The following is a 24,333-nucleotide window of genomic DNA, read 5'->3' as shown; positions in this document are numbered from 1 at the left end:
CGACTCAATATTCCTTTTTTTTTACTTTCAACTTTAAAATTTTGAACTTTAAAACTGTCAAATGTTTTAAAACCTTGAAACTTCAGAAGGTTTTGCCTGAAATTGGCTGAGAGTGTGATTTGGCCTATTTTTGTAGTTGGCTAGTTAGTATAGATTTGACGAAAAATGAGCGAATACATTGTAAATTGCGGTTTGCATAGAGTTCACTGAACATTCTTGAAATCGCACTAGAGGCTTGCAAACTCGTGTGGATTGACGAAGATCGGACTACAGTTTAGGATTATCCTCAAGAACTGCTGGAGGTTTGACGAGAGATTGAGGATCTTGGGATGGTTGTGGATCAGTGACTACAGGTACATGTATGTCGTCTGTGGGGTCATCACTGTTGTCATCGTCTGGGGTGAGGAGGTCAGGGTGTGGGGATCGGACCTTTTTGAAGTGAGAGACGTTTCATCTGGTTACTTTGTCTCCTCTTGTGGCTTCCACCATGTTTCCTCTTCTCATCGTGACTTGGAAGGGTTTGGGGTTAAATTTTCTTTGGGTCTGGTGCGATGCCATCTCCGCTGCACGTGTGTCCGTAGAACTTCACTTCTGGTTGTGCAAACTTGCATTTGCTCTTGTTCAGTCTGGCGTTGTGGCTCTGGAGTCTGTCAAAAACAGCTTTCAGGTTTGTATCGTGTTCTTGTTGATCTTTGCCGTAGATAAGAATGTCGTCTGGTACATTCCTGCATCCACTCAGGCCAATAAGAAGTTGTGCCACAGCTGACTGGAATATCTCAGAGGCAGCGTTGTTACCAAATATCAAACGCTTGTAGCGGAAGAGACCGACTCGTTTCAGTTAAGGCATTTTGCTCTCTCTGTCCAGAATTTAGAAAAGCAGAAAGGATAAGCAGTCGTCATCACAGTAACTAAAAGAATGCGATTTGCATTCACATGGTTTACTAAAGTGGGGAAATTGGACTTAAAAACTTACTTTGATTTAACACAAACCTTCGATACTGCATGATTAATGGGCTTTTTTTACTCGTTCAGTCCAATCATTTTGCTCTGCAGAATTTAGAACAGCAGAAAGGTTAAACAATCGTCATAACATGAAAGTCACTAATGCTGCCCAGCATACTTAGATTTCACAATTTGACTTAACAATTTTGTTTCATAAAACATTAGATTTTTTAAACTTCATGGAAAGAAAAAACCTTTTCTTTCAAATGGGGTCTTCACAAGCTCATGAGCTTTCACGTATGCAAACACAAGCCTAGGCATGAGCGTTATTTGCATATGATTTGCATCCAAAACAACTGTAAAACTAATTAAGCACTCCACTGAACTGAAATGCAGCCTACCTGCAGTGTGTCATATATCCTCGGCTCGGTGTTTTTGTTCATTGGCTTATTTAACAAACATTAGGGTGAGCCAGGAAACTTTGATTGGACCAGACTTGATTTTCGTATATTTCTGCACCTACTGTGGAAATCCAAGTCTTGGGTTTGAACAAATGTGTAGTCAAAGTTTCTTTGCTCACCAAAATTGATTTGAAAATTTCTTAATTGATAGCCAGATTGAGATTTACATATTTGTCTAAAATCACAAACATTTCACTTTTAATTACTGGACTCTACTCAAAAGGGTCTAACATAGTGGCAATAACATGGCATGGAGGCATGGCTTTGCATCTAAAGTGCTTTCAGTGCCATGGCAATTTCTGTCACCCTCGGAGGTAACTTGCCTGTGTACTCAAGACCATAGATTTGTGTCTGTAAGTACAGAAAGAAGTTGAAGAGTTGAGGTGAGTATTCAAGATTGAAGATATAGTGGCTTTTGAACAGTAGGTCGACTGCTGCTGTGATGTTGGTTGATGGGAGGTGGAACCCGAACTCTTCTATCTTCAGCAGAATCTGTTCCATCGAAGATTTGGTGCCGAGGACTACCAGGGTGGGTTGCTTGGTCGTCTTATCATGCAGAGTCTCTTCCAAAGGCACATTCACCTGAGATAATCAGAGCAAGTGTACAATTAAACAGCCTATTCAAACAGCATTTTGGACACTTTCTATGCCATGAAAAATGTTACGTACAAATTTCATCACTTGGTCACCTAGTGATCTATGTACATGTACATGTACTTGCTGCCTGTCGGTGCATGTGCAACTGCAAGAAGTAAAAATAACTGCTGACCATGGCCCAAACAAGCATGGTGATTTTTAAGTAAGATTTGAAGCTATGCATGGTGGAAGTAGCAGTAAGTTTAAGGTTTGCGGGTACACCATGTGATCAGATATCTCTTTTATGGATGTGGTGGTTCTCTTTGGGCTTTTGGATGTGGTGGTTCTTAACACTCAACGTTTCGGCCAGGATGCTCTGGCCGTCCTCAGGAGAGGCCTCTCCTGAGGACGGCCAGAGCATCCTGGCCGAAACGTCGAGTTAACACTCACCGGTTCTTTTCAGAACCACCACATCCATAAAAGAGATATCTGGTCACATGGTGTACCCGCAAACCTTAAACTAAACCTTGGTGATTTTTGTTCCAGTTGTTTTTTCTCTCAAGAATTCTTGAGAATTGAAAGCACAATTTTGATCAGAGATGCAATGACCACAGCTTGTTTCCCCCATCCAAAAGGTTCAACTCGAAATTGAGTGTGTCATAACCAAGGAGAGATGGAATGTTGAGGGAGCTCATTATAATGGGCAGTTGTGCAGAACAATGTACGTCGATGGTCAACACTTGGCATACAGGCATAAAGGTGATAAGATACAGCATCTACAGTACAGTTCTAGAAACCCAGGCGGTATATCGTATGCGAATACCATGATGAACATACCTCAAAAAATTTCACCAAGAGCCTGTCAACATCTTCACAGGAAACACGACCCTTGGCCTTGGTATTGTAAGATGGCAACAGGCGCAGCAAGACCAAGAAGCCATACAGTGCTGTCAGCTCTATAAAAAGAAATCAAACAATGACAAAACATTGCGAGACCAAATGCAACCATAGTGTATTTTGATTGGTTTTTTTTTGCTCCCTTTGCTTCTGAAGGTAATTTAATGTGCCGTGATTCAAAGTTTAGATTTCAAGTAGGTTGTTGTGAAAATGATAAATGGAACCTATCAATTTGGTATGAAAAGGGCTAGTGGCAGCTGTTTGTTGAAAGTGTGTGTGTAATTGCTGCAAAAAAAATAATTTGTAACGCACATGATCCCCACATCCCAACAGACACAAGGATCTTTTCATCCTAATGCAATCCTGTTAAATCATAGGTCCAAGTGAATTAAAATCAATTTTAAGTTATGGAAAGTTTTGATTGACCTGTAAACAGACCTTTCAATGTACATTTGTCTAGTATAAAGGGAAAACTAATGCTTTGAGTTAAGAGAACAGTAGTGACTTATTAGAGTTTCACCTAAAGAGATCATATTATATAAATAAATCATTACCTTCGGTTTTCCTTGAAGTTTGTGCCCTGAAGTCCTGGTGCACTTTAACCACTCTCTCCTGCTTACAGGTTGAGGCATATGTCAGCAGCATCTGCGCGTGATTGGCCCACTTTTGCAAAAGGTTATCAGCAGGATCACTGAAGATGGCTTTGAAATCCTGATCAATCTAGACATAAATATTCAGTGAAGAAAGGTTACCAATAGATACAGCAAGAAAAACCTGGAAACTATAATTTTGTGACTAGCTGCTGAAAGTTTGTGATGCCTTTGATGGTGATTGTTACAAACACCAAGGATCAAAATTTGGTTTTATAAACATCTGAAAATGTAATAGGAAAAGCTGTTTTGTCCTTCACCAACGTGTTGTATGAAGCACTGTATACTCAGTGCTTTCCTAGAGCCTGTGAGAAAAAAATTCACAGGCTTACTCGGGCGGGACTCAAACCCACGACCTCCTGCTTACTAGTGCAGACGTCTTAACCACTCGACCACCGAGCTTCCGGGGCCGGCTGGCTGATTCAAATCCAATATAGCAGCGGATACCGCAATCAATGTTAAGATGGAATATTTGTGTCGGGGATGTAAATTAATTGCGGTATCCGCTGCTCTCACAGGCTCTTGGAAAGCACTGAGTATACAGTGCTTCATACAACACGTTGGTGAAGGACAAAACAGCTTTTCCTATTAAATTTACATCCCCGACGCAAATATTCTTAACATGTGAAACATCTTAATATATCTTAACATCTGAAAATGTCTTCCTCAATGTTTCTCAATGTAAAAAAAAAAGTAAATGATCTTCAAAGTAGCCCTTCAATTGCAGGCACCAGCACAATTACTGACAGTGTTGTAGTCGACACCATCACAAGACCAGCCACTAGACCACTCACAAGTAACAGGCACAGCAATGACAAAGAAATGCCTCTGTTGCAGTACATTTGAACAGTTTTTGACTTGAATTGAGAGTGTTGATCTTGTGGTGATCTCGTTGGTCTAGCTCGTGTCGGTCTGGTGTTGGTCTCGACTACAACACTGATTACTAATGACAGAAAACATACAACTTACCAATTCTGGCATGTCCATGAAGCGAGGGTACTTCTGGAGGATTACAGACAGAAAGGGTTCCTCTGCATTAATCCATGCCCTCCTATTTGGTGCAGACTGGGCCATAGCTTTAGTGACGGCCGTTTTGTTTCGGTCACCAAGGGCATTTCGGCAAAAGGACTCCAGTTCTTCTGCTTCCGACTCTGGTAGCAATTTGCAAGGCAAGTCCTCTTTAGGGCAAGGCTTTGGAGTGTCTTTCTTCATCCTCAGCTTGGCTGATTGAGGTAGACTGCGCCGCATGTTCTTCAGCTTGTCTTGTATGTAGCCACTCTGTCCTCCTGCTGAGCAGAAGAAATGCTCCTGTAGAGAGGATATTTAAATAAGGTAATTCATAATAAGTATAACAGTCTAGCTGCCACAAATTTAAAACAGTTATTTTTATTCAGGTGATTTTCATTGAGGCCATTTTCAAATTGCAATAAGAGACCGGTAAAACTGAGAATTGTTGAATGCCTTTTAGAACTGAATAATAATAAAAAAAAAATAGGGGACATTTATATGAAACATATACTATAAAAAATATACTCATCTGCACATTATAAATTATTACTGAAAACCTGAAAACATTTTTTTAATGAAAGTAGGCACTTTTTTATGAAAAAAGGCACACAGGCAACCTGTTGTAGGTAATTAGTATTTGCAGTTATTCCAAAAGTTATCCCAGACCAACGTTGAATAAAATAAAGAATCCACTTGTTATATTGGTTGTGTAAAAGAGAAATAGCCGGTAACGAACTTCAGAGTTGTAATGACTTGATTCAGTCAAATGATTTGAATCGACTAGAGTCACAAAAACAAGTGACTCATTACAACACTGACCACCTAAAAAAAATGTAGGAAATACCTGGACTATAAAGGCAGAAAAAGTTATATCCTTCTAATTAAAGATATCGTTTCTTTGTTGAGAAGTTGAGAAAACTTGGGATGATCTTGAACACTTACGTATCCTGTTTTTCCACTCGAATCCGAGAGATTTGGAAACAGGGTGATTACTGATCTTCCAAGTGCATGCTTCTCTTCAATGGTTGGATAACTGATTAAAGTTGAACAGATAAAAATGAAAGATTTGGTTGAAAATCCTCACTTTAAACAATTTATTAATTTTCGGCAATGTGGGAACAATGTGAAATAGCAGTTTATGAAGTACGGTAGCAATTAGATTTACAAGTAGCTAGCCTACCTACTACTCTTAGCCATTTCAATGCTCTTTAGCCTAATTGTACATGTACCACTGTTGCAGCTAGGTGGGTAGTTTTACAATAGCTTTTGTTTGATCCACAAGAAAAACTGACCTGGGTGTGTCAGTTTGACCAGAGTTGTCCCTTCGTATTGATGAGGGCTGTGCATTTTGAAAGTTATGATCAAACACTTCTCAGAAATAGTCTCATTTTGGGTGATTAGTTTAAGTATTAAACAATTTTGGCTTGGTAACAAAAAGAAACATACCTTCCACATTTTGCAATAAGATGTGCAACAAGCACGCTGACAAGAGTCATCCTTGAACCTGGGCATATGTATCTGTTCTTGTGGTACTCCTTTATAATGGTAGGTCCTTTTGGGTGCTCCATCAAAATCTTACGAGCGTCGAAAACAATCTGTGACTGAACACAACAAAAATGTACTATAATTCAATTGAAAATCCAAACTGGATCTAGGCGGGTTGTATTCGAGACCATCACAAGGCACTGCAAGTCAATCACATGTTAATTCAGTCTTAATCTAAGTCACAATACAAATGTATATTCAAATGACTAACAAAAGCATTCTTTTGTCATTGTTCACCCTGTTACTCATGACTGGGTCAGTGAAAGGACTTTTGATAGACTCAAAAACAACTCTGGCTGGATCATGAAAGCCACTTTGGTTGCTTTAATTGCTGGCAACATTAAGTTTTCTTCCACTTCTGACTACCTCTCACCTTTGCTGATCCTGATGAGACACAGCTCTTGGACACTGCATCCTGTGAAGTAGATGGTCCATCGGGGCTGGCAAAACTGTCCTGCACGGTGGCTGAAATGGCTGTATCTGGTGTATCTGAAGGCATCTGCAAAAGATCCTGAAGTGAAATTGCAAAGGAAATCACCATTAAAGTCAAGAAACAATATTTACAAACCCTCTCATAAAATAAATTCGTGGGCTAGTGGATCGGACTACATCCCACTGTGAGGTTCAACACATCCAAGTGCATATTATGAGGATACACAAGACAATTTTTACAAGCAATTTGGATGGAGGCAACTCATAGCCCTGTACACTAGAGGATAGCTTGATGAGTAGCACAAATTTTATTTGTGATATTAAAATTGAAAATAATAATGAATCTAATATTATATGAGATTGATGGGAACTGGGGCCTCAACTGCATTTTTTTTCATCTGACTGGCAGTTTCAAAATGTCTTCACCTCATCAGTTGGACTTTCTCTGGTCTTGAAACTTGTGGCAACTTCTTGGCATTTTTGTGAATCTGGAAACTCACGATATCCTGGCTGTGAAGTAGGCGAGCTTTCCTGCGATAGAGAAATAATGTAGTGAAAATGTATCATGTATAGCAGTGTTCCCCCTTTCTCATACAGTGTATATCCTTTTCGACATATTGCACATGCCCACATTCAGACACTTGAAAACAAAACGTTTAGGCCCACTGCAACACAACCATCATAGTTGCCTTGGTTGCTTTTAGGTTATTGTGCAAATACTGACATGTCCACGCAGGACAGCACGCTAACTGTCCTTTTCATTAACACTGACAGTCCTCATCAATCCTCCACCTGTCCAAGGATTGAGGACTTAGGGTTAAAACTGTTTTCCTTGCATTTTGAGTGAAGAACCTTAAAAATACTTCATGTTTTTGCAAAAAATTATACATCATGCACTTACAATTGAAGATGAGCTTCTGGATAAGTATGGCACCCCCTCCGTGTACAAGACTGTACTTGCAAGAGTAGCTGATGACCCTGACTTGGAAGACCCAGGTGATAAGCCCTCCAGTAGTGGTGGGGACTGACTTAGGGGCCATTGTGAATCAGTTGGCATTTCAAGTTTTTGGAATTTGACTTCAATGACATCATCAATGATATCATCATCCATATCATCTAGTTCAACATATGGCCCATGCTCTTCCAATTTGCCTTTGAAAGCATGCTTTTCTAGACTCGACAAGGAGAATTTGTGTTTTATTTGCTGGCACATGGTATTGAAATTGCTTACATCAAGCTTCAGCATTTTTTTCTTCTCATGTCCATTCTCTTGGACGTATGTCACGTATACTCTTTTACCCATGATAGCATTTAGTGTGACTGATTCAGCAACTGGCTCAAAAAGTACATCAACATTTCTTTCAGGTAGTCTTGTGTTATTATGTCAAACTTGTATGCCCCAATTAGAACAATTAAGAAGTGTAATGGGTCATCAACAAATACGGTAAACCACTCATCATCTGCATGTACGTCATCAGGAACTGGCATTGTTTGGCTGTAAATGAGGATTTAAAATGGTTTAAATTAATATTCGGCAGTGTCAAGGACTGGCTAAGGGTTATTGCACCAAGAAACAACCATTTCAGAAGATGTAATTTCTAGGTGTCACAACATTTGTAGTTTCATATTTGTTCACATGTAGGGGACGGAAATTTTTAAGCAAATGTGGTTGAAGAAAGAATATTTCATTTGATTCCCTAACAACATAGGAGTGAATGTGTTCTTCGAAATTCTCTACTAGCCACACATTCCCTGTCATGACAACAATTTTCCCCACAATGATGACATGTGATATCTGACCAAACCTTGGCATTTCATCTACCATGCCAATCACTACCATTGTGCCAGTTCTGTACTCAGTGCCCCAGTATGTTAGCTTTTGTGTTACATAAACCTCATCATGGGGAAGGAGTCCTGGGACCTGTTTCAGAAGATCGTTGAAGTTTTCTACATCAATTACAGAACAATTGACAGTTTCATCAGCCTGAAACTCAAGAGGTTTCTGACTATGCTGAGACCACTTGCAGCAGTGGCTTATTTGATGCCTCGAAGCTGCAGTTGAGCAAATGTCCTTGAAGCAATTTACGACACTTGCCAACTTCTTTGTCAAATTATGCTTTGCCTCAAATCGCATAGACCACAAATTGATCAGTGGTCCAAGCTCAATCATGGACATCGGATAGTGCACCATAAAGTGGTGCTTTGGAAGCAATCTGACAGTTGTAAACAATTGCTGAAATAATGCATGGTGATCTTGAATAAGATATTTCAAATACTGACTCAAGGCTTCTGTGACTCCATCTGCAAAAACTATATCCACAATTGTTCGTAGTTTCAGAAGCAATGCCCAGTGCAAATTGCCCACTGGAATGAACGATCCAATCAGAAGAGGCAAAACTCGCAGGAGGCACCACATTTGACTCGCTGTTTGCTTCAATGAATTGTCTTTGCCTTTTAGAGTGGATTCAATGATTAGTGATGGCTTATTCTTTTTGTCACAGTTTCCATAACTGTGGCTTGATAGTCGTGAACTAAACATATCCAGTGTGAAAAAGTTATCTTCATAGATAAACTTCTCAAGGACTAATTTAACTTCCATTGGCACTACCCCTTCTAGCAGGTCATGCATAATATCTGGGGTTATATTCATCGTTACATGATAATAACGAAGGGTGTTCAAGTTGCTGTCTCTCTTGACACCCGAAAGTGATGTTGCTGCAGTGTTGTGAAGTGAGTCATCAACATGATCACTGTGACTGTTTCTGTCTCTGCGTGGAAATTCCTCGCCAAGAAACTGTGTTTGAAATGTTTCTCTATGACCCAGACAAATCCCGCATGGTTTATTGGCACCAAAGCTTTCAACAAAGCCCAGCAAACCATTGAGCCCAAGATTGTCTCCACAAACTTGTACTAATGTGCCACGGACAAACCTCACAGTTTTGTCTGGAAGAGAGATTTTGGCACCTTCGTCAGATTCCAGTTTCTTAAGTTCAGCCACAAATGGAGCTAAAACAGAGTTAAAGCCATACTTCTTCAGATCCAGACAGTTACAAAAGGCCAGCAAGTGGATGTTGTCCAATGAAGAGTTCACTCTTGGTTTCAAGTTTTTGAAGGTGCAATAGAATGCTCCAATTTTGTGAATACCTCTCTTAGAACCCAAAGGATTTACAACTTCAAATTCATCAAAGTAAAGACAAATCTGAAGTGCCTCTTGGCAGGAAGAGTACAAAGGATGAGTTCTACACTGACGGCCATCACAGAAATCTCGCAAGACATCATCACTGCTTACATGTCCAGATTCAATTTCATGGCTTGCATAAGCATCTCCTAGAACCATACCAATGATTGACAAAAGGGAGACATATTGGAATGTCTCTGGTACAAGTACTTGCTTAGACTGACCCTTTTCTCCAGTCTGAACATCATAACGAAAGCCAAGGAAAATTTTCTGAGGCTCAACTACACTAAGATGTTCCTTAAGAAATTTTTTTCTTGCTTGTATCTTGTGTGGAGGCCTTCAAACAGTGACTTGTTTTTGTCAAACTCTGACAATAAGTTCCTGTACACTACGTTGTCTGGTACAACTCCCATGTCTTTACATGAACCTTCAACTTTACTCTTCAAATCATTGATTATTTCACCAGTCAAACTTACAGTCGCTGATACCACTCTACTAAGTGTTGCATGAGTCATGTTAGTGTCGGACAGAAGTGAGCCAATACATGCAGCTGCTTGTTTTTTTTGTACAAAACGTATCTCTCCTGATCTCTTCAACTTCCATATTACCAACAAGTCCATCACTATCACTTAAATCATCCTCACAGTCTTCAAAATGATCACGTAAATCTTCAAGTAAATTCTCAGTTTCAGTTTGACCATGCTGTTTTGTAACATGCTTCCTAAAAGAATTGAATGTACTGAAGGCTGATGGGCATTCCCCTTGACCACAAACTAACTGCAAATTGTTCATGTCAAAAAGAGCATGTGCCATGTGTAAATGGCTGATCAATTTTGAAACAGGACCTGGAATGATGATATGGCATTTAAAGCAAATGTACCCCATATTGTCAATGTTAGGCCTTAATATTAGCTAGGTCATGGGCTGGGAAATCTCATGTCATGCACGTGGCCAACTTCCTCAACCTGTACAACTGGCAAAGAAATTGACAAAATAAAAGACAAAATTATGAACTTTGAAGTATTAAGGTTTATAAATATGAGCTTTTTAGTTGTTTCTTTTGTATTCATCCTCACTCTAGTACGTTTCACATTGCATTTATTCCGTCTTTATGCCCATAAAGATTAGAAGGCAAACGTCATTGATACAAAATGTTCGGGCCTAGGCCGGCCTAGGCCTAAAACCAAATGTCTACATATGGCAATCATGCTGGGCTGCTTCGGACTTAGTCCGAGAAACTACCCTACAAATAACCTTTTATAGCATTTGGATACGGTTGGGAGAACATTAAAAATATTACTTTAATAAAAATAATAGGCCCCCTTGACTTACTACTTAGCCTAGTTCCTAGTGTTCCATATTCTTCCTTTTTTGAGGTGGGTTTTATGTTCAGTGAATGTCTGTTGCATGTTTTTAGGTGAGTGTTATTGGGATAGACTCCTGTAGAGGGAAAAGACCCAGCAAACTCAGACACGAAATCGGTGTCTGGACGATTGCACAGCGAGTTACTCAAGCTAAGCCTGAGCATGCCTAACCTTGCTAACGTTTAAGCTAATGTTAGGCCTGGCTTAAGTTGGTAAAAAATGGTAAGGGCTATGGCCTAAATGTCGCGAAAAGCTACAACAACGCCTTGACTTGAGCGTTACTATATCGTGTATGTATCAACTATAGGGGACTATGAGTTTCATTGTATTTGAGGTTTGCATGTTAATAAAGAGACAACGGAAAAAAAATCTAACCTCAAACTCATCGATCGATGCCCGAGTCTGTGTGCAAATATGGCGCCGTGTGCGTACGTACGTGTACACACATACATACATAACTACAGCACGTACATGTACATGTATGCCTACTGTGCACGGCATGGCGGCCAGTGCGTGCGCGCTTTCCATTTATGGGTGCGTTCGATTAGCTTCCCGTGTTTACCCGGAGGTAACACCCGGGGGAAGCCACGAAACGAGACTAATCGAACGCCGCGGTGTTTTTTACCTAAGCATGCTGGGAAAATAATAGGTCAAAGGTTGTTTGGCGGGAACTTTTAAGACATGAAAGAGTGTGAAATGTAAACATGTCGTCTGCTCATCAGGAAAATGGAGAGGCATCGATCAAAATTCATTACTTGCATCATTGCAGTGCGATCAATTGATGAGAGAATAAACGAATTTGCTCTAAATTATCGACAAGTATGTCAAAACGACCAGGTAGCTGTAAATTTATTGACAAATCGTAGGGACTACGTCCCAAAAGTTGAGGATTACGTCGAGTACACCGTCCCGCAGTACGAACTAACGGACTTCAAGAGTCACTTTCGGCTTGAAAAACTACATTTGAGCTCCTCATTCAGCAACTTGGACCTTGTCCAGAGTTGAGGCCAAGACAAATCCCCGGAAATCCACATACAGATATTACAAAGTCGGCATTGGTTTTCCTGTGGTATTTTTGTAAGTAATTTAAAAAATCCGATTTAATTTTAACACAAGTCCTAGCTAGGTATTACTCTTTTGTTATAGGCTAGCTCCATAAATGTGGCCTATTTACTGGACAGCCTCCGTAAACATAGGCCACACAGCCACATGTACAAAAACGTGTCGCACTTTGCCAAATTTTGATTTTCACATTTAGGCTTAGTTTGATTTTTTTTTGCTTTAGAAGCATACTCACCCTCTTAATAGACTAATCAGAAAGTGCTGCCTTTTTCAGATGTATATTGTTTGTGAAATTTCATGTTGAAATTTTGATACGAAAACGTGTAAAAATGATTCTGGAAATTTCACGAAAAATATACATCTGAAAAAGACAGCACTTTCTGATTAGCCTATAAAGAGGGTGAGTATGCTTCTAAAGCAAAAAAAACCCTACAAACTAAGCCTTAATGGGAAAATCAAAATTTGGCAAAGTCGACACGTTTTTGTACATGTGGCTGTGTGGCCTATGTTTACGGAGGCAGTCCAGTAAATAGGCCACATTTATGGGGCTAGTTATAGGCCTAACTATTATTAGCTGTTTAGCCCTGATTTTTTTTTAAGTGAAGATTATCTGTGGTGGCAGTAGGCCTACCATGCATATCCACCTATCCCGAGAGCGAGATGCATATAAAATGACAACCACAAAAAACCCTGACATTGCGGTATGAACTCACTGCTTAGGCTTTCCCAAATTGTGTTCAGTTAGTCATATTGTAGTAGAAATATTTTCATTGTGACTACCCCCCCCCCCATAGTTAAAACCAATCAGTCATTATAGTTGTAAGCTCAAGCTGTGGGAAAACACAAAACAAAGAGATTGTGTATTTAATATAGGGGACGTTGAACAACAGAGGACAATTTCAATTCCCGAGGGGTTCCCAATTTGGATTCATGTAGGCCTACAAAACATATGAGCGGTCTTTCTTGAAAGTTAGAACAAATGACAGAGGGAAAATAGGGGGTCCCTGATTGCAGGCAAATACAGGGATGTGGGTGTGTGTGTGTGTGGGTTTTGAGTCAAGAGCAAAATTTAGGGGGAAAAACACTCCAGCAAGTCACTGAGGGACAGGACAGGTCATCAATATGCAAGAGATCTTAAAATTATTCAGCCTTTGTTTGTGTTAAAAATACTTCCGCAGGGGCCAAGTTCCTTGGGACCGAGGAATATATTTGATCTGGCACTAATTGCTGATCAGTCTGCATACATGGGACCGAGTTGGTTGGGGACCCAGTTGACCTGCACGTGAGGGAGGGGGTATATGAAGATGGCCAATAAATGGCAGAAATATGAAGCAGATAAAATATTGTCAGTGTCTTTTTTTGTTTCATTGACGGTGACACACCTTCAAGAAATAAATACATATATTAATTTTTTTTTTCATTTGCTTCTCAAAGTAAACAATTAAGTCTATTGTTTCAGTGAACCAACCTTCCATCTACTTACATTTTTCCATGTGTAATCTACTTTTACAATACCTATTAACAAACAAATAAAACATTTAATAATACTTCAAACAACACAAAATTAAACTGATCAACAAACGTGTCTTTATAACAAAATGCAAACACTTAGTCAATCATTTTAAATATCTGTTCCTTACTTACTTCTAAATGTGTACCCTCGTTTTGTATATCCCCTTTTTAGGAAACCTGGAATCGTTTCGCAGCATGGCTGATCGGTTTGGGCTTTCAAAGTCAACTGCTCACAGTTGTTGCAAGAAGGTAGCTTCTGCTATAAAATGTAACCTTATGCCAAACATAATCACATGGCCCTACACGGAAAATTCGAAGCAAATTATCTCTGAAGGATTTGCACAACTTTCTTCGCTTCCTAATGTGATTGGAGCTGTGGATGGTTGCCACATCCGCTTCAAGGCACCCATTAATCATCCACAATCATACTTCAACAGAAAAAAATTCTACTCAGTAGTTCTACAGGGAGTCTGTGACCATCAGTTGATGTTCACTAATGTCATGTGCGGTTGGCCTGGTACCAGCCATGATTCTCGGGTACTGCGCAATTCCAGTGTATATCAGGATGCCCACATCAAGTTTCAAGGACAGGAGTACATCATTGCAAACACAGCCTACCCACTGAAAACCTTCTTACAAACCCCCTTTAAGGATTTTGGCCACCTCACACAAGATCAGAGGCGATTCAACAGGGAGTTGTGTGCAGCCAGGCAAGTGATTGAGAGGGCTTTTGGCCATCTAAAGGGAAGATTTCGCAGGCTCACCCAATTTGATGTCAGTGACCCACAATTTCTTGTGTCCACAGTCCTTGCTGCTTGCACTTTGCATAATGTCTGCATTGCACAAAAAGAGGAGGTGCTTCTAAATGACATATTTGCAGTGTCTGAAGATGAAATGCCTGATGGAGGGCATGAAGCACCAAGAAATGATGGAGCTGGACGACTGAAAAGACTTCAGCTTGTTCATCAAATCAATCATCAATAGGAAATGTAGAGAATTTGTACAAACATCCCAATCCATTTGACACATGGCAGACTTCATGTCGAGTCTGAGTCACCTCTCCCAAGTCAGAGTCCAGTCATAAGTCATGCAGGTCGAGTCCGAGTCACCTCTCCCGAGTCAGAGTCCAGTCACGAGTCATGCAGGTCGAGTCCGAGTCACCTCTCCCGCGTCAGTCCAGTCACGAGTCATGCAAGTCAAGTCTGAGTCACTTCTCCAGAGTCGAAGTCATGAGTCATACAGGTCAAGTGTGAGTCCCAGTAACCTCTCCCGAGTCAAAGTCAAGAGTCATGTATACAGATCAAATTTGAGTCCGTGTCTAAGTCGCAAGTCATACATGTTGAGTTTGAATGCCAGTCACTTCTCCTGAGGTGTTGGGGTGTTATAAAACCTCACAGTTTAATTTGTGTGAACGTTTCCATTTTTTCAGAGTTTTTCTCTTATTCATTGAACTTGAAATACCGCTCACCGAAAAGGCACCAGTTTCTGGAAAGGATAATCTGGCACCAAATACTATCAAGTTTGCATTTAGGCATAGCTACGATTGGTCCTTGGCACTATGCCAGCCTAATACAAAACCGGCTGTTTCTCCCAATTTATCATATTTAGTTAGTTCGCATTTTCTTTGCAATTGATTACAAACTTGTGAATGGGTACTAGCCAGCTAGACTGATAACCTGACCTAACAATTGCCCAATACTTTCAAATGTTATGTTACAACCAGAACAGGGCACATGAATAATGTCTGCATACTACAAAGTAAATGTTGGCCTTACTGTTGGGTCATCGTGAATTTCAATAGTCACGGCTATGTTTATCATGCGAGTGCAAGTGGAACACGGAATAATGAAGTGCGTCTGTGTCCGGCCAAGTGGTATGTGGGACAGAGTAGTATGTGGGACAGACGCACTACATTTTTCGTGTTCCTCGAGTGTGAGCGTGATAACAAATTTATCTTCAAGCAAACTTGACGCTCAGTTCAGATGGAATGAGTACACTTTACATTTCAACTTTACATTACGATTAATTCATCGCGTCAGTGCAACAAGGTCGTATCTCAAAAAAAAACCAGCATGTGTTGTCATATACATGACATGCGAGTTTTCAATGTCAAAAGGTTGTATCTCGCTTAAATTAACCCAGATATACACACAAAGTCAATGGATGTTGCAATATGCTAGAAACGACCTTGCACAGAGCGTATTTGCTCCAGATACGACTTTGTTGCAGAATCAAGTTGCGACCTTGTTGCACTGACACGACAAATTGCTCCCTTTCATTTTCAGTGGGATCAGGGAACTAGACTAAAAGAAAAGCTTTTGTTTTGGTATAGTCAGGTTTCAAATATCGCAGAAACAATACTTTAATGTGGATGTAACAGTGTCAAAAGCACTCAATGGAAATGTGACATGTGGGGTTGACACATTGTCAATGTTACGTCTACAGCCAAGCTATCATTTCTGCTCTATTTGATTCCTGACTACCATAACAAAAGTTTTCTTGTTGTGTTGCATGTATATCCCAGCCAGCACACTGACGTCGGCCCAACGTCGTGTTCAGTCGGGGATCAGTCGGCAAAGTCGGTAAATGGTCGCGGTCGGCCAAAGGCAGTCGCACGGAAGTCGAACCTACGTCCCTGAAACGGACGTTGGGCTCTGACCGTCTTGCCGACGTTGGTGGGATTGCAGTTCATCGACATACCAAAAAAAAACCGGTCAGCCGACGTCTGCTGTCGTTCTTCTGGCCGACGTCATATTATTCAGATTCCCGCCGACGTTGGTGGGATGATTTATAGCCGACGCGTTCAATCAATTACGTCGGACCGTAGTCCCTGCACAGTCCTACAGCCAACGTCGGGTTGTTACGGTTTTGCCGACGTTGGTGGGAAAACGGCTAACCGTTAGGACTTATAGAAGCCGGTCTGCCGGCGTCGGCTTTCGTTTATCAGGCCGACGTCATATTATTCAGATTCCCGCCGACGTCGGCCTGATGATTTACAGCCGACACGTCCAATCAATTACGTCGGACCGTAGTCCTGGCACAGTCCTACCGCCAACGTTGGGTTGTTACGGTTTTGCCGACGTTGGTGGGAAAACGGCTAACCGTTAGGACTTATAGAAGCCGGTCCGCCCACGTCGGCTTTCGTTTTTCAGGCCGACGTCATATTATTCAGATTCCCACCGACGTCGGTCTGATGATTTACAGCCGACACGTCCAATCAATTACGTCGGACCGAAGTCCTGGCATAGTCCTACAGCCAACGTTGGGTTGTTACCGTTTGCGGACGTTGGTGGGAAAACGGCTAACCGTTAGGACTTATAGAAGCCGGTCCGCCGACGTCGGCTTTCGTTTTTCAGGCCAACGTCATATTATTCAGATTCCCGCCGACGTCGGCCTGATGATTTACACTCCGACACGTCCAATCAATTACGTCGGACCGTAGTCCTGGCACAGTCATACAGCCAACGTCGGGTTGTTACCGTTTTGCCGACGTTGGTGGGAAAACGGCCAACCGTTAGGACTTATAGCAGCCGGTCCGCCGACGTCGGCTTTCGTTTTCAGGCCGACGTCATATTATTCAGATTCCCGCCGACGTCGGCCTGATGATTTACAGCCGACACGTCCAATCAATTACGTCGGACCGTAGTCCCGGCACAGTCCTACAGCCAACGTCGGGTTCTTACTGTTTTGCCGACGTTGGTGGGAAAACGGCTAACCGTTAGGACTTATAGAAGCCGGTCCGCCGACGTCGGCTTGACGGTTTTTCAGGTCGACGTTATATTATTCAGATTCCCGCCGACGTCGACCTGATGATTTACAGCCGACACGTCCAATCAATTTCGTCGGACCGTATTCTTGGCATAAACGTATCATAATGGGTAAGCAAAAGCTGGGGTGAAAATCCCGTTAAAAGTTTATGTAATGAATTTGAATCCTGTTTTGTATTGTAAATGTCATATATTAGCGCGTCACGAACGTTTACGACCCGCCACTTACCCGCATTCAATAATAAAAGGGCAGGTCTCCAGTCTGAAAAGTGCCGTTCGCGGGCTTTTTATGTTGGTAATGCTAATTTTTTGTCACTGGTGCGCGCGCGCGGTCCCAATGCGCGCTAATGGTGTGACATAAAATGTAGTTTCCGCGAAATATGGGTTTAGCTGCAAATATATATTATTTGGTAATGAATTAGGAAGTTATCTCAGAAATTCGGATTCTTAGCTAGGGTTTTATATGTGTCTGATAAAGATTAAGGATAATCGTAGTAAATAAATGAAACTCTGCCATCTTGAGTGTTCTATTGTCAGTTGGTCACAAGTTTTCGAAACACTAAAGTGGTGTGACCTTATCGACGATTTTATTGGATGAGGAAGGTCCTGCGCGCCCTGAACTATTATGGTATATCGTGCGCGCGCGCGCACGTACGTTCGCATGTACATGTACATATGTATTTTCAAGCCAGCTGATGTGAGGACACATATAACTACCTCGCGGTAATCCGGGGACCGTTGAAAAATTTGAGGACATTTCTTATGTCCTCACATTTTTTATCGTACTACAAGGACTTGCGGCTTGAACAGAGGCTAAGGACGAATTACCATCGTTGTCCTCGCATTGGCGGGTTTGCAGCTACGCAAGAGATCTCGCGCGACAACTCGGAACTGTATGGCGCCCTCTGTTGATGTAGTTGGCGCCCTACGTATACGTACGTGTGCCGCGCCGCGCGCCGATCGATGTTGTCCTCACTTTTTCTTGAAGTATGGCATGTATGGCCGCGTGACTGCTGAGGCGGGCTCCGTAAAGTTCCTTGCTCCATGCCATGGTTAGACGGTGATGAAAGCATCATGCAAAACGTGAGATCAAAACGAGTAAGTCGGCTACATGTAGGCCTAAATAATATTGTTACTGTTACTGTTAGTGCTACTGTAGGCAGAGGTAGGCTTATTCAATACGGAATCGGGACAACTCGTTACCGGGACAACTCGTACCGGGGGCGACTCGTACCCGAAATTTGTGACCCGGGACAACTCGTACTGTAACAGCAGTTAGGCCTACACAAATAAAGGTTCGAATTACTACAAGATTTGAGTGATTTCTATCTTCTGATTGATATGATTGGTTATTTATTCTGGTACTGATTGGAATCAAACGGTCCTACTAAAGCGCGTCAACAAGGGTCAACAAGTTTTAGTAGTCGTTAAGTGCGCGTCAACAAATTTTTTATAGGCTTTTGAACAATAAAAACAGCTATATACGGTAGAAAAAGCAATAATGAACATCTTCTGCATATCAATTAAAGTTAAAATTACTTAAAAAGAAGTTTTCCAGCGCGATATCTACGACGCGTTTTTCGGTTTAGTATTGGCCGCCATCTTGTTTGAGATCTACATACTACGCATGCGTGGAGTGTACCATTCATACATAGGGGTTTCTTTATACTATACGCTTTGCGAAACCTCGTTTGGTTTTTGCATTGGGATTTTTTGGCAGACATTGTGAACAGTGTCAGTCGGCATATTTTTCAAATAATTAGCCAAGTACCGTGACCAAGTTTTGCATAATTTATAATTGAAAAAAAAAATTTTTTTCCTAATTTCTTTATAAACGAGGTATCGCTAAGCGTATCGTATAAAGAAACCCCTATGCGTGAATGGTACACTCCACGCATGCGTAGTATGTAGATCTCAAACAAGATAGCGGCCAATACTAAACCTAAAAACCCGTCGTAGATTTCGCGCTGGAAAACCACTTTTTAAGTAATTTTAACTTCAATTGATATGCAGAAGATGTTCATTATTGCTTTTTCTACCATATAAAGCTGTTTTTATTGTTCAAAGGCCTATACAAAATTTGTTGACGCGCGCTTAACGACTACTAAAACTTGTTGACGCTTGTTGACGCGCTTTAGTAGGACCCGAATCAAAGCATAACAACAACGGCCATATTGAATCATATCCCAGCATGCTCTACCCGGCCCACAATGCATCTGCCATCTTGAGCATACGATTATAACATACATGTGTAAACGTTACATGTACATGAACAATGTGTGTGTAATATCCCGTTACAGTACCCTACCCCTAGAACTATGGGTATTAAGGTAAAACTAATAATACCCATAGATAGGCATATCAAATTTAGCATTCTGTATACAACACGAATTACAAAAAGTTGGTTATTTTCAACCAAATTTTACCAAACTCAAATGGAAATCAATCGCGTTCATACTCGCCATGTGGGCTCAGTCTCGCAAGCGCCCGTAAATTAATTAATAAATAGCCGTTTTTGCATATTCATTGATAAATGTACAGTCTGGTTCCCGAACCGAAAAAGCAATCGTCCGAATCTTTTGGTTGCGGAGCCAGACCTCGTCCGATGCATGATCGATGACAACAGAAGTTGAAGCGTCGATGGGAATTTTGAAAAATTCAACGACGAATTTCACCAAAAGTAAGCACCGCCAAGTCCTAATTTTGATGAAATTTACGGGCGCTTGCAAGACTGAGCCCACATGGCGAGTATGAACGCGATTGATTTCCATTTGAGTTTGGTAATTTTTGGTTGAAAATAACCAACTTTTTGTACACACATGCGTATGGCCAAGTATGTACGATCAGTACTGTTGGCCATAGACTAGGGCTAGAATTACGCAAGCATGTTGTCCTCTGAGTTTTGGATCGACCGCAGTATATTTGTACCCCAAGACCTATGCCCAGTACATGCAGTACTTCGTGACATATACTCGTGTTCAAAACGCGAACAAGTATAACTTTGAATCGATCCCGATGGTGCCAAAAATGATGAAAACGGCACGATCAAACTTGTTTAGACCGACCAGACATATGTCTTACACCATTACACAGCTTTAATATATACTGAACTCTTTGGAAAAACATCGTCTGATTTCGAGAAAAATTTTGAAAGCAAGATTTAAAGGCATTTAAACAGCGGACTCCCTCAGATACTGAGACGTTTCAGCACAAAAAGAGGAGCAGGCAAAAACATTTTAAACAGTCAAAACTCACCGAAAAATAAACAAATGTTGAAGAGTTTTGGGGCAAATGATGTCGGACATCTTAGATTATCATCATAGAGTTAATCCGCATTACTGATAGCCGAGGCATAATTAGTTCATTCATAAAATTGAACCGAGTCGGGCCGGAATCGGCCGAAAGATCTGGGGTGCGCGTGAAGCGAGAAATTTACAATGACGTCATACTGAGCGGCGCTGTTCACCTAATTTGCATACGGCAAATTCGGCGCGAAGTTTGATTGTGAACGGTCCCCGTTCCGTACCGAAGCTACAGTTTGAGTTTTAACGAACGAAGCGTTGTTAGTGCGCGTGACGTCAGAATAGTCAGACGCCGCCCTCGATATGCACTACAGACGTTGTCTGTGGTTCCCAGACCAAAAGACTCTGACGTCATGCTAACAACGCTACGTTCGTTAAAACTCAAACTGTAGATTCGGTACGGAACGGGGACCGTTTTCATCATTTTTGGCACCAATGGGATCGATTCAACCCTTATACTTGTTCGCGTTTTAAACATGAGTATGTCACGAAGTACTGGGCATAAGTCTTGGGGTACAAATATACTGCGGTCGATCCAAAACTCAGAGGACAACATGCTGGCGTAATTCTTGTTGTATACAGCATGCTAAATTGTATATGCCTATCTATGGGTATTACCTTAATACCCAAAGTTCTAGGGGTACTCGTACCCGAGACAACTCGTACCCGGGACAACTCGTACCCAGGACGACTCGTACCCACGACAACTCATACCTTGTACTTTTCTGTAACCTAGCTACATAAACCTCTGCCCATACTTGCCATACCTTTTGAATTAAAGATGAGAACTGTAATATCAAAATTAACACGAAATTGACGATGATTTCATAGTTGGGTCCCTGGTCTTTATCATCTCTCCCTGAACATGTGCCTGGGGTTGGTTTCCCCCTCCGACGATCTTAACATTGTTTCTCCAAATTTTTACGGTTTTTAATCTTAGATCATGTATGAAATTTTTTCCCTTAACTTTTTTATTGAATTTTATCCAGTAATCTTTCAATGTACAGTTGTGCCTATTTAAAAAGACAATTGTTTTTTTTTACAACCCATTACAGTAGAATTTCATGTGCAATTTTGATTTTATTTCACTGTAAACTCCCCCATACCCAAATCCTTCCCCACCCCCCTTCCCTTCCCCTTCCCCACCCATTCCTCCAGCCAGCCCCCCCCCCCCACCCATATCCCTATCCCCACCCTCCCATTCTCCCCTCCTTTGCTCTTCCCACCCTTTCCCCTTTTCATGCTATTCCCTCCAATTAGTGTATTTGTATTGCCTTGCAAGGCCTCCTCAAGGTTTTATCCCCTTGTTTTTACGCCTGAATCCTAGGTTGCTTGTTTGATTTGTGATGTCACCCTCCCACTGTGTAATATTGTATTTTAATGTTTTAAACACCTACCAAGTACTGTATTTTATTTCTTTTTGTCATTTTAACTAAATGTCACTAAAGGTATTTCAAATATATCAGCAATATTTGGAAACTAAGGATTGCCGTCGATTGCCGCCTGGTGGACCATGTTCATGAAATATCTGCCCTCTGGTTAAGACTGAATATTTGAAAATTTGATCAAATTTGAAGTCACATATTCAAATATTCAACTATTCGAATTGACTCAATCCTTCATGTATTTGTTGACCTCAATATTTGGAGACTGACTACATTCTGCATAACTTGAGTGGTGCTGAGACTGTGGAAGGTGCACATGTACGTTGTGTGAATTCTAATACCTTTTTATTTCCAATGTTTTCATTAGGGAAGATTTCAAAAACCGGATTATTTCAGGGCCGAAAACAGCTTTGAAGTTCGCCTGTTACCTGTTAAAGGGTTGTATCCCTCCACATGCATTCCAAACAGTTGGAAGCCATTAAAACTCCCCCCTCCCCCTTTCTTTGAGGTCATCTAGGCATGAATTCAAATTGGACCACAACTTATTTTTCTTAGCGTGACTTGCCAACCAACAAAAAGCATAACACTGATAAAAAAAATAAAGAAGAATAAAAAGAACCAAAATTCGTATAAGTCAAGTCATAAGATCTTTCAGATGCATGCCAGACGATGCAAGGTGCTGGAAAACACTGTGCTTGTAAAAATTGGGAGTCTCAGGGTCATCAGACTTATGACAGTGTCTAGTGACTTGACTTCAAGTCTACTAATGTTGTGTGTACAATGTTTACCACATCTTTACCACAGGGAGATCTGTTTTCACGACCAAATGCTTCTATCAAGGGGATTTTCTACTTCAGTATGTTGGCCAACATATCGATTCAAGCGAGGGGGAAAAGCGGGAAAAGCAGCAGCCATCGGTGTTCCGGTACTTCTTTTCTTCAAAGGGCAAAAAGATGTGGTAAGAAGACTAAGATTTGTATGAAGTTCAGTACACTTGTACCGGTATGTATCAGGACCAATTTACACGTACATGTAGGCCAGTAGATCTGCCCCTCACAATTTTTTTTCAGCCAGGCACGGTACTAGAGCCAATGTTTTTTGGGGGGGCTAGACCCTTCGCATGTGACTTCAACTCCAGACTTTCGCTACTTCTCTTATACTTTGGGAGTCGAAAAAGAACCTATATGCAGGGTGAGTAAAAAAAAAAGAATTTTGAGGACACAATGAACAAGTGCTTTTCGCAATGCTTAGCTCCACATTCATGAAATTTGAATGATCTATTCAGATTAGCCTGGACATAATTCTATTCATAAATTTTTGCCACCCTTATTCTATTTCTGAGAAAATAGAATGGGAGAAAAAAAAAGATTTTGTTTTTACTCGTCCAACGTGGTTTTGAAGTGTTTGGCGCGTAATACACAATGTAAGTACCTTGGCGAAAGCCAGGGTCTATCAGATTTGAACAAATTTGCTGATTAATTATGCAAAAAGACTGCTTCCAGGGGCGGATCCAGGATTTTTCCAAAGCGGGTGGGGCGTGAAATGTACCAAGCAAACAGTGCAAGCAAAAGCAAGGGCGTTAGTCACGTCTCATAAGTGTATGGGGGAAGGAGAAATCCCTTGATCAGAACTAATCCAAGCGGGAAGCTTGCAATGAAGGCCTAACGGCGTGGGGGCCCCGGAAAATTTTGGATTCTAGATGCTATATCTGGTTTGGTGATCTGAGGCAAGTTTTTAGCTTGCGCTTTTGCAAAAATGTAGGCACACAATTTTATTTGAGGTCCAGAAAAAAAGGGTGGCGGGGGCCAATAAACAATGTGATATTGGGGGGGGGGGGGTTGGATGAGGACATGTCCTCCCCCTTCCCCTACCGATTTCATTCTAGCCGAAGAGTCCCCGATGAAACTCTTCATTAAGGACTTTCCCAAATGGACAGCGAAGTCGGCAAAGATCAAAAAAGTTTAACTTTGCCAACTGTCGCCATCGTGTTGTGAGAGTATAGGCCCAGTCAAATACACTATAGGCACTGCCATGCCGTGCATTGAGGGATGTCTCTCACCACTTGAGTGGCACAAATTTGACCCATTTTATCCTTTGATCAAGAAATATGAGTATAAATGTAAGTAAAATAGCTGCCCTTAATTGAAAACTATTGAAATGAAATATCAGTTCAGCTTTCAGAGAGGTGTGAAGTACTAATAAAATATACCCAGGTGACACATTTTCAAGCATTCGGACGCTATTTTGTTGAA

General features: G+C 41.2%; 1 protein-coding gene across 1 annotated transcript; it reads right to left on the bottom strand.

Annotated features, from left to right (window-relative positions):
- Positions 1-1,609: 1,609 nt before the first annotated feature.
- LOC119733851 lies at positions 1,610-7,551 on the bottom strand. The gene is made up of 8 exons (XM_038207218.1): positions 7,413-7,551; positions 6,453-6,578; positions 5,981-6,155; positions 5,477-5,567; positions 4,496-4,834; positions 3,431-3,596; positions 2,817-2,935; positions 1,610-1,985 (listed from the first exon to the last, which is right to left on the bottom strand). Exons 1-8 carry the CDS (start codon positions 7,549-7,551, stop codon positions 1,674-1,676), a joined length of 1,467 nt encoding a protein of 488 aa, XP_038063146.1. The 3' UTR covers positions 1,610-1,673.
- Between the last annotated feature and the right edge of the window lie 16,782 nt (positions 7,552-24,333).

This window comes from Patiria miniata, unplaced genomic scaffold (assembly GCF_015706575.1).
Source record: "Patiria miniata isolate m_02_andy unplaced genomic scaffold, ASM1570657v1 HiC_scaffold_26, whole genome shotgun sequence".
Lineage (NCBI taxonomy): Eukaryota > Metazoa > Echinodermata > Asteroidea > Valvatida > Asterinidae > Patiria > Patiria miniata.
The sequence above is the reverse complement of the archived record's forward strand: the minus strand, read 5'-3'. Positions and strand labels throughout refer to the sequence as shown.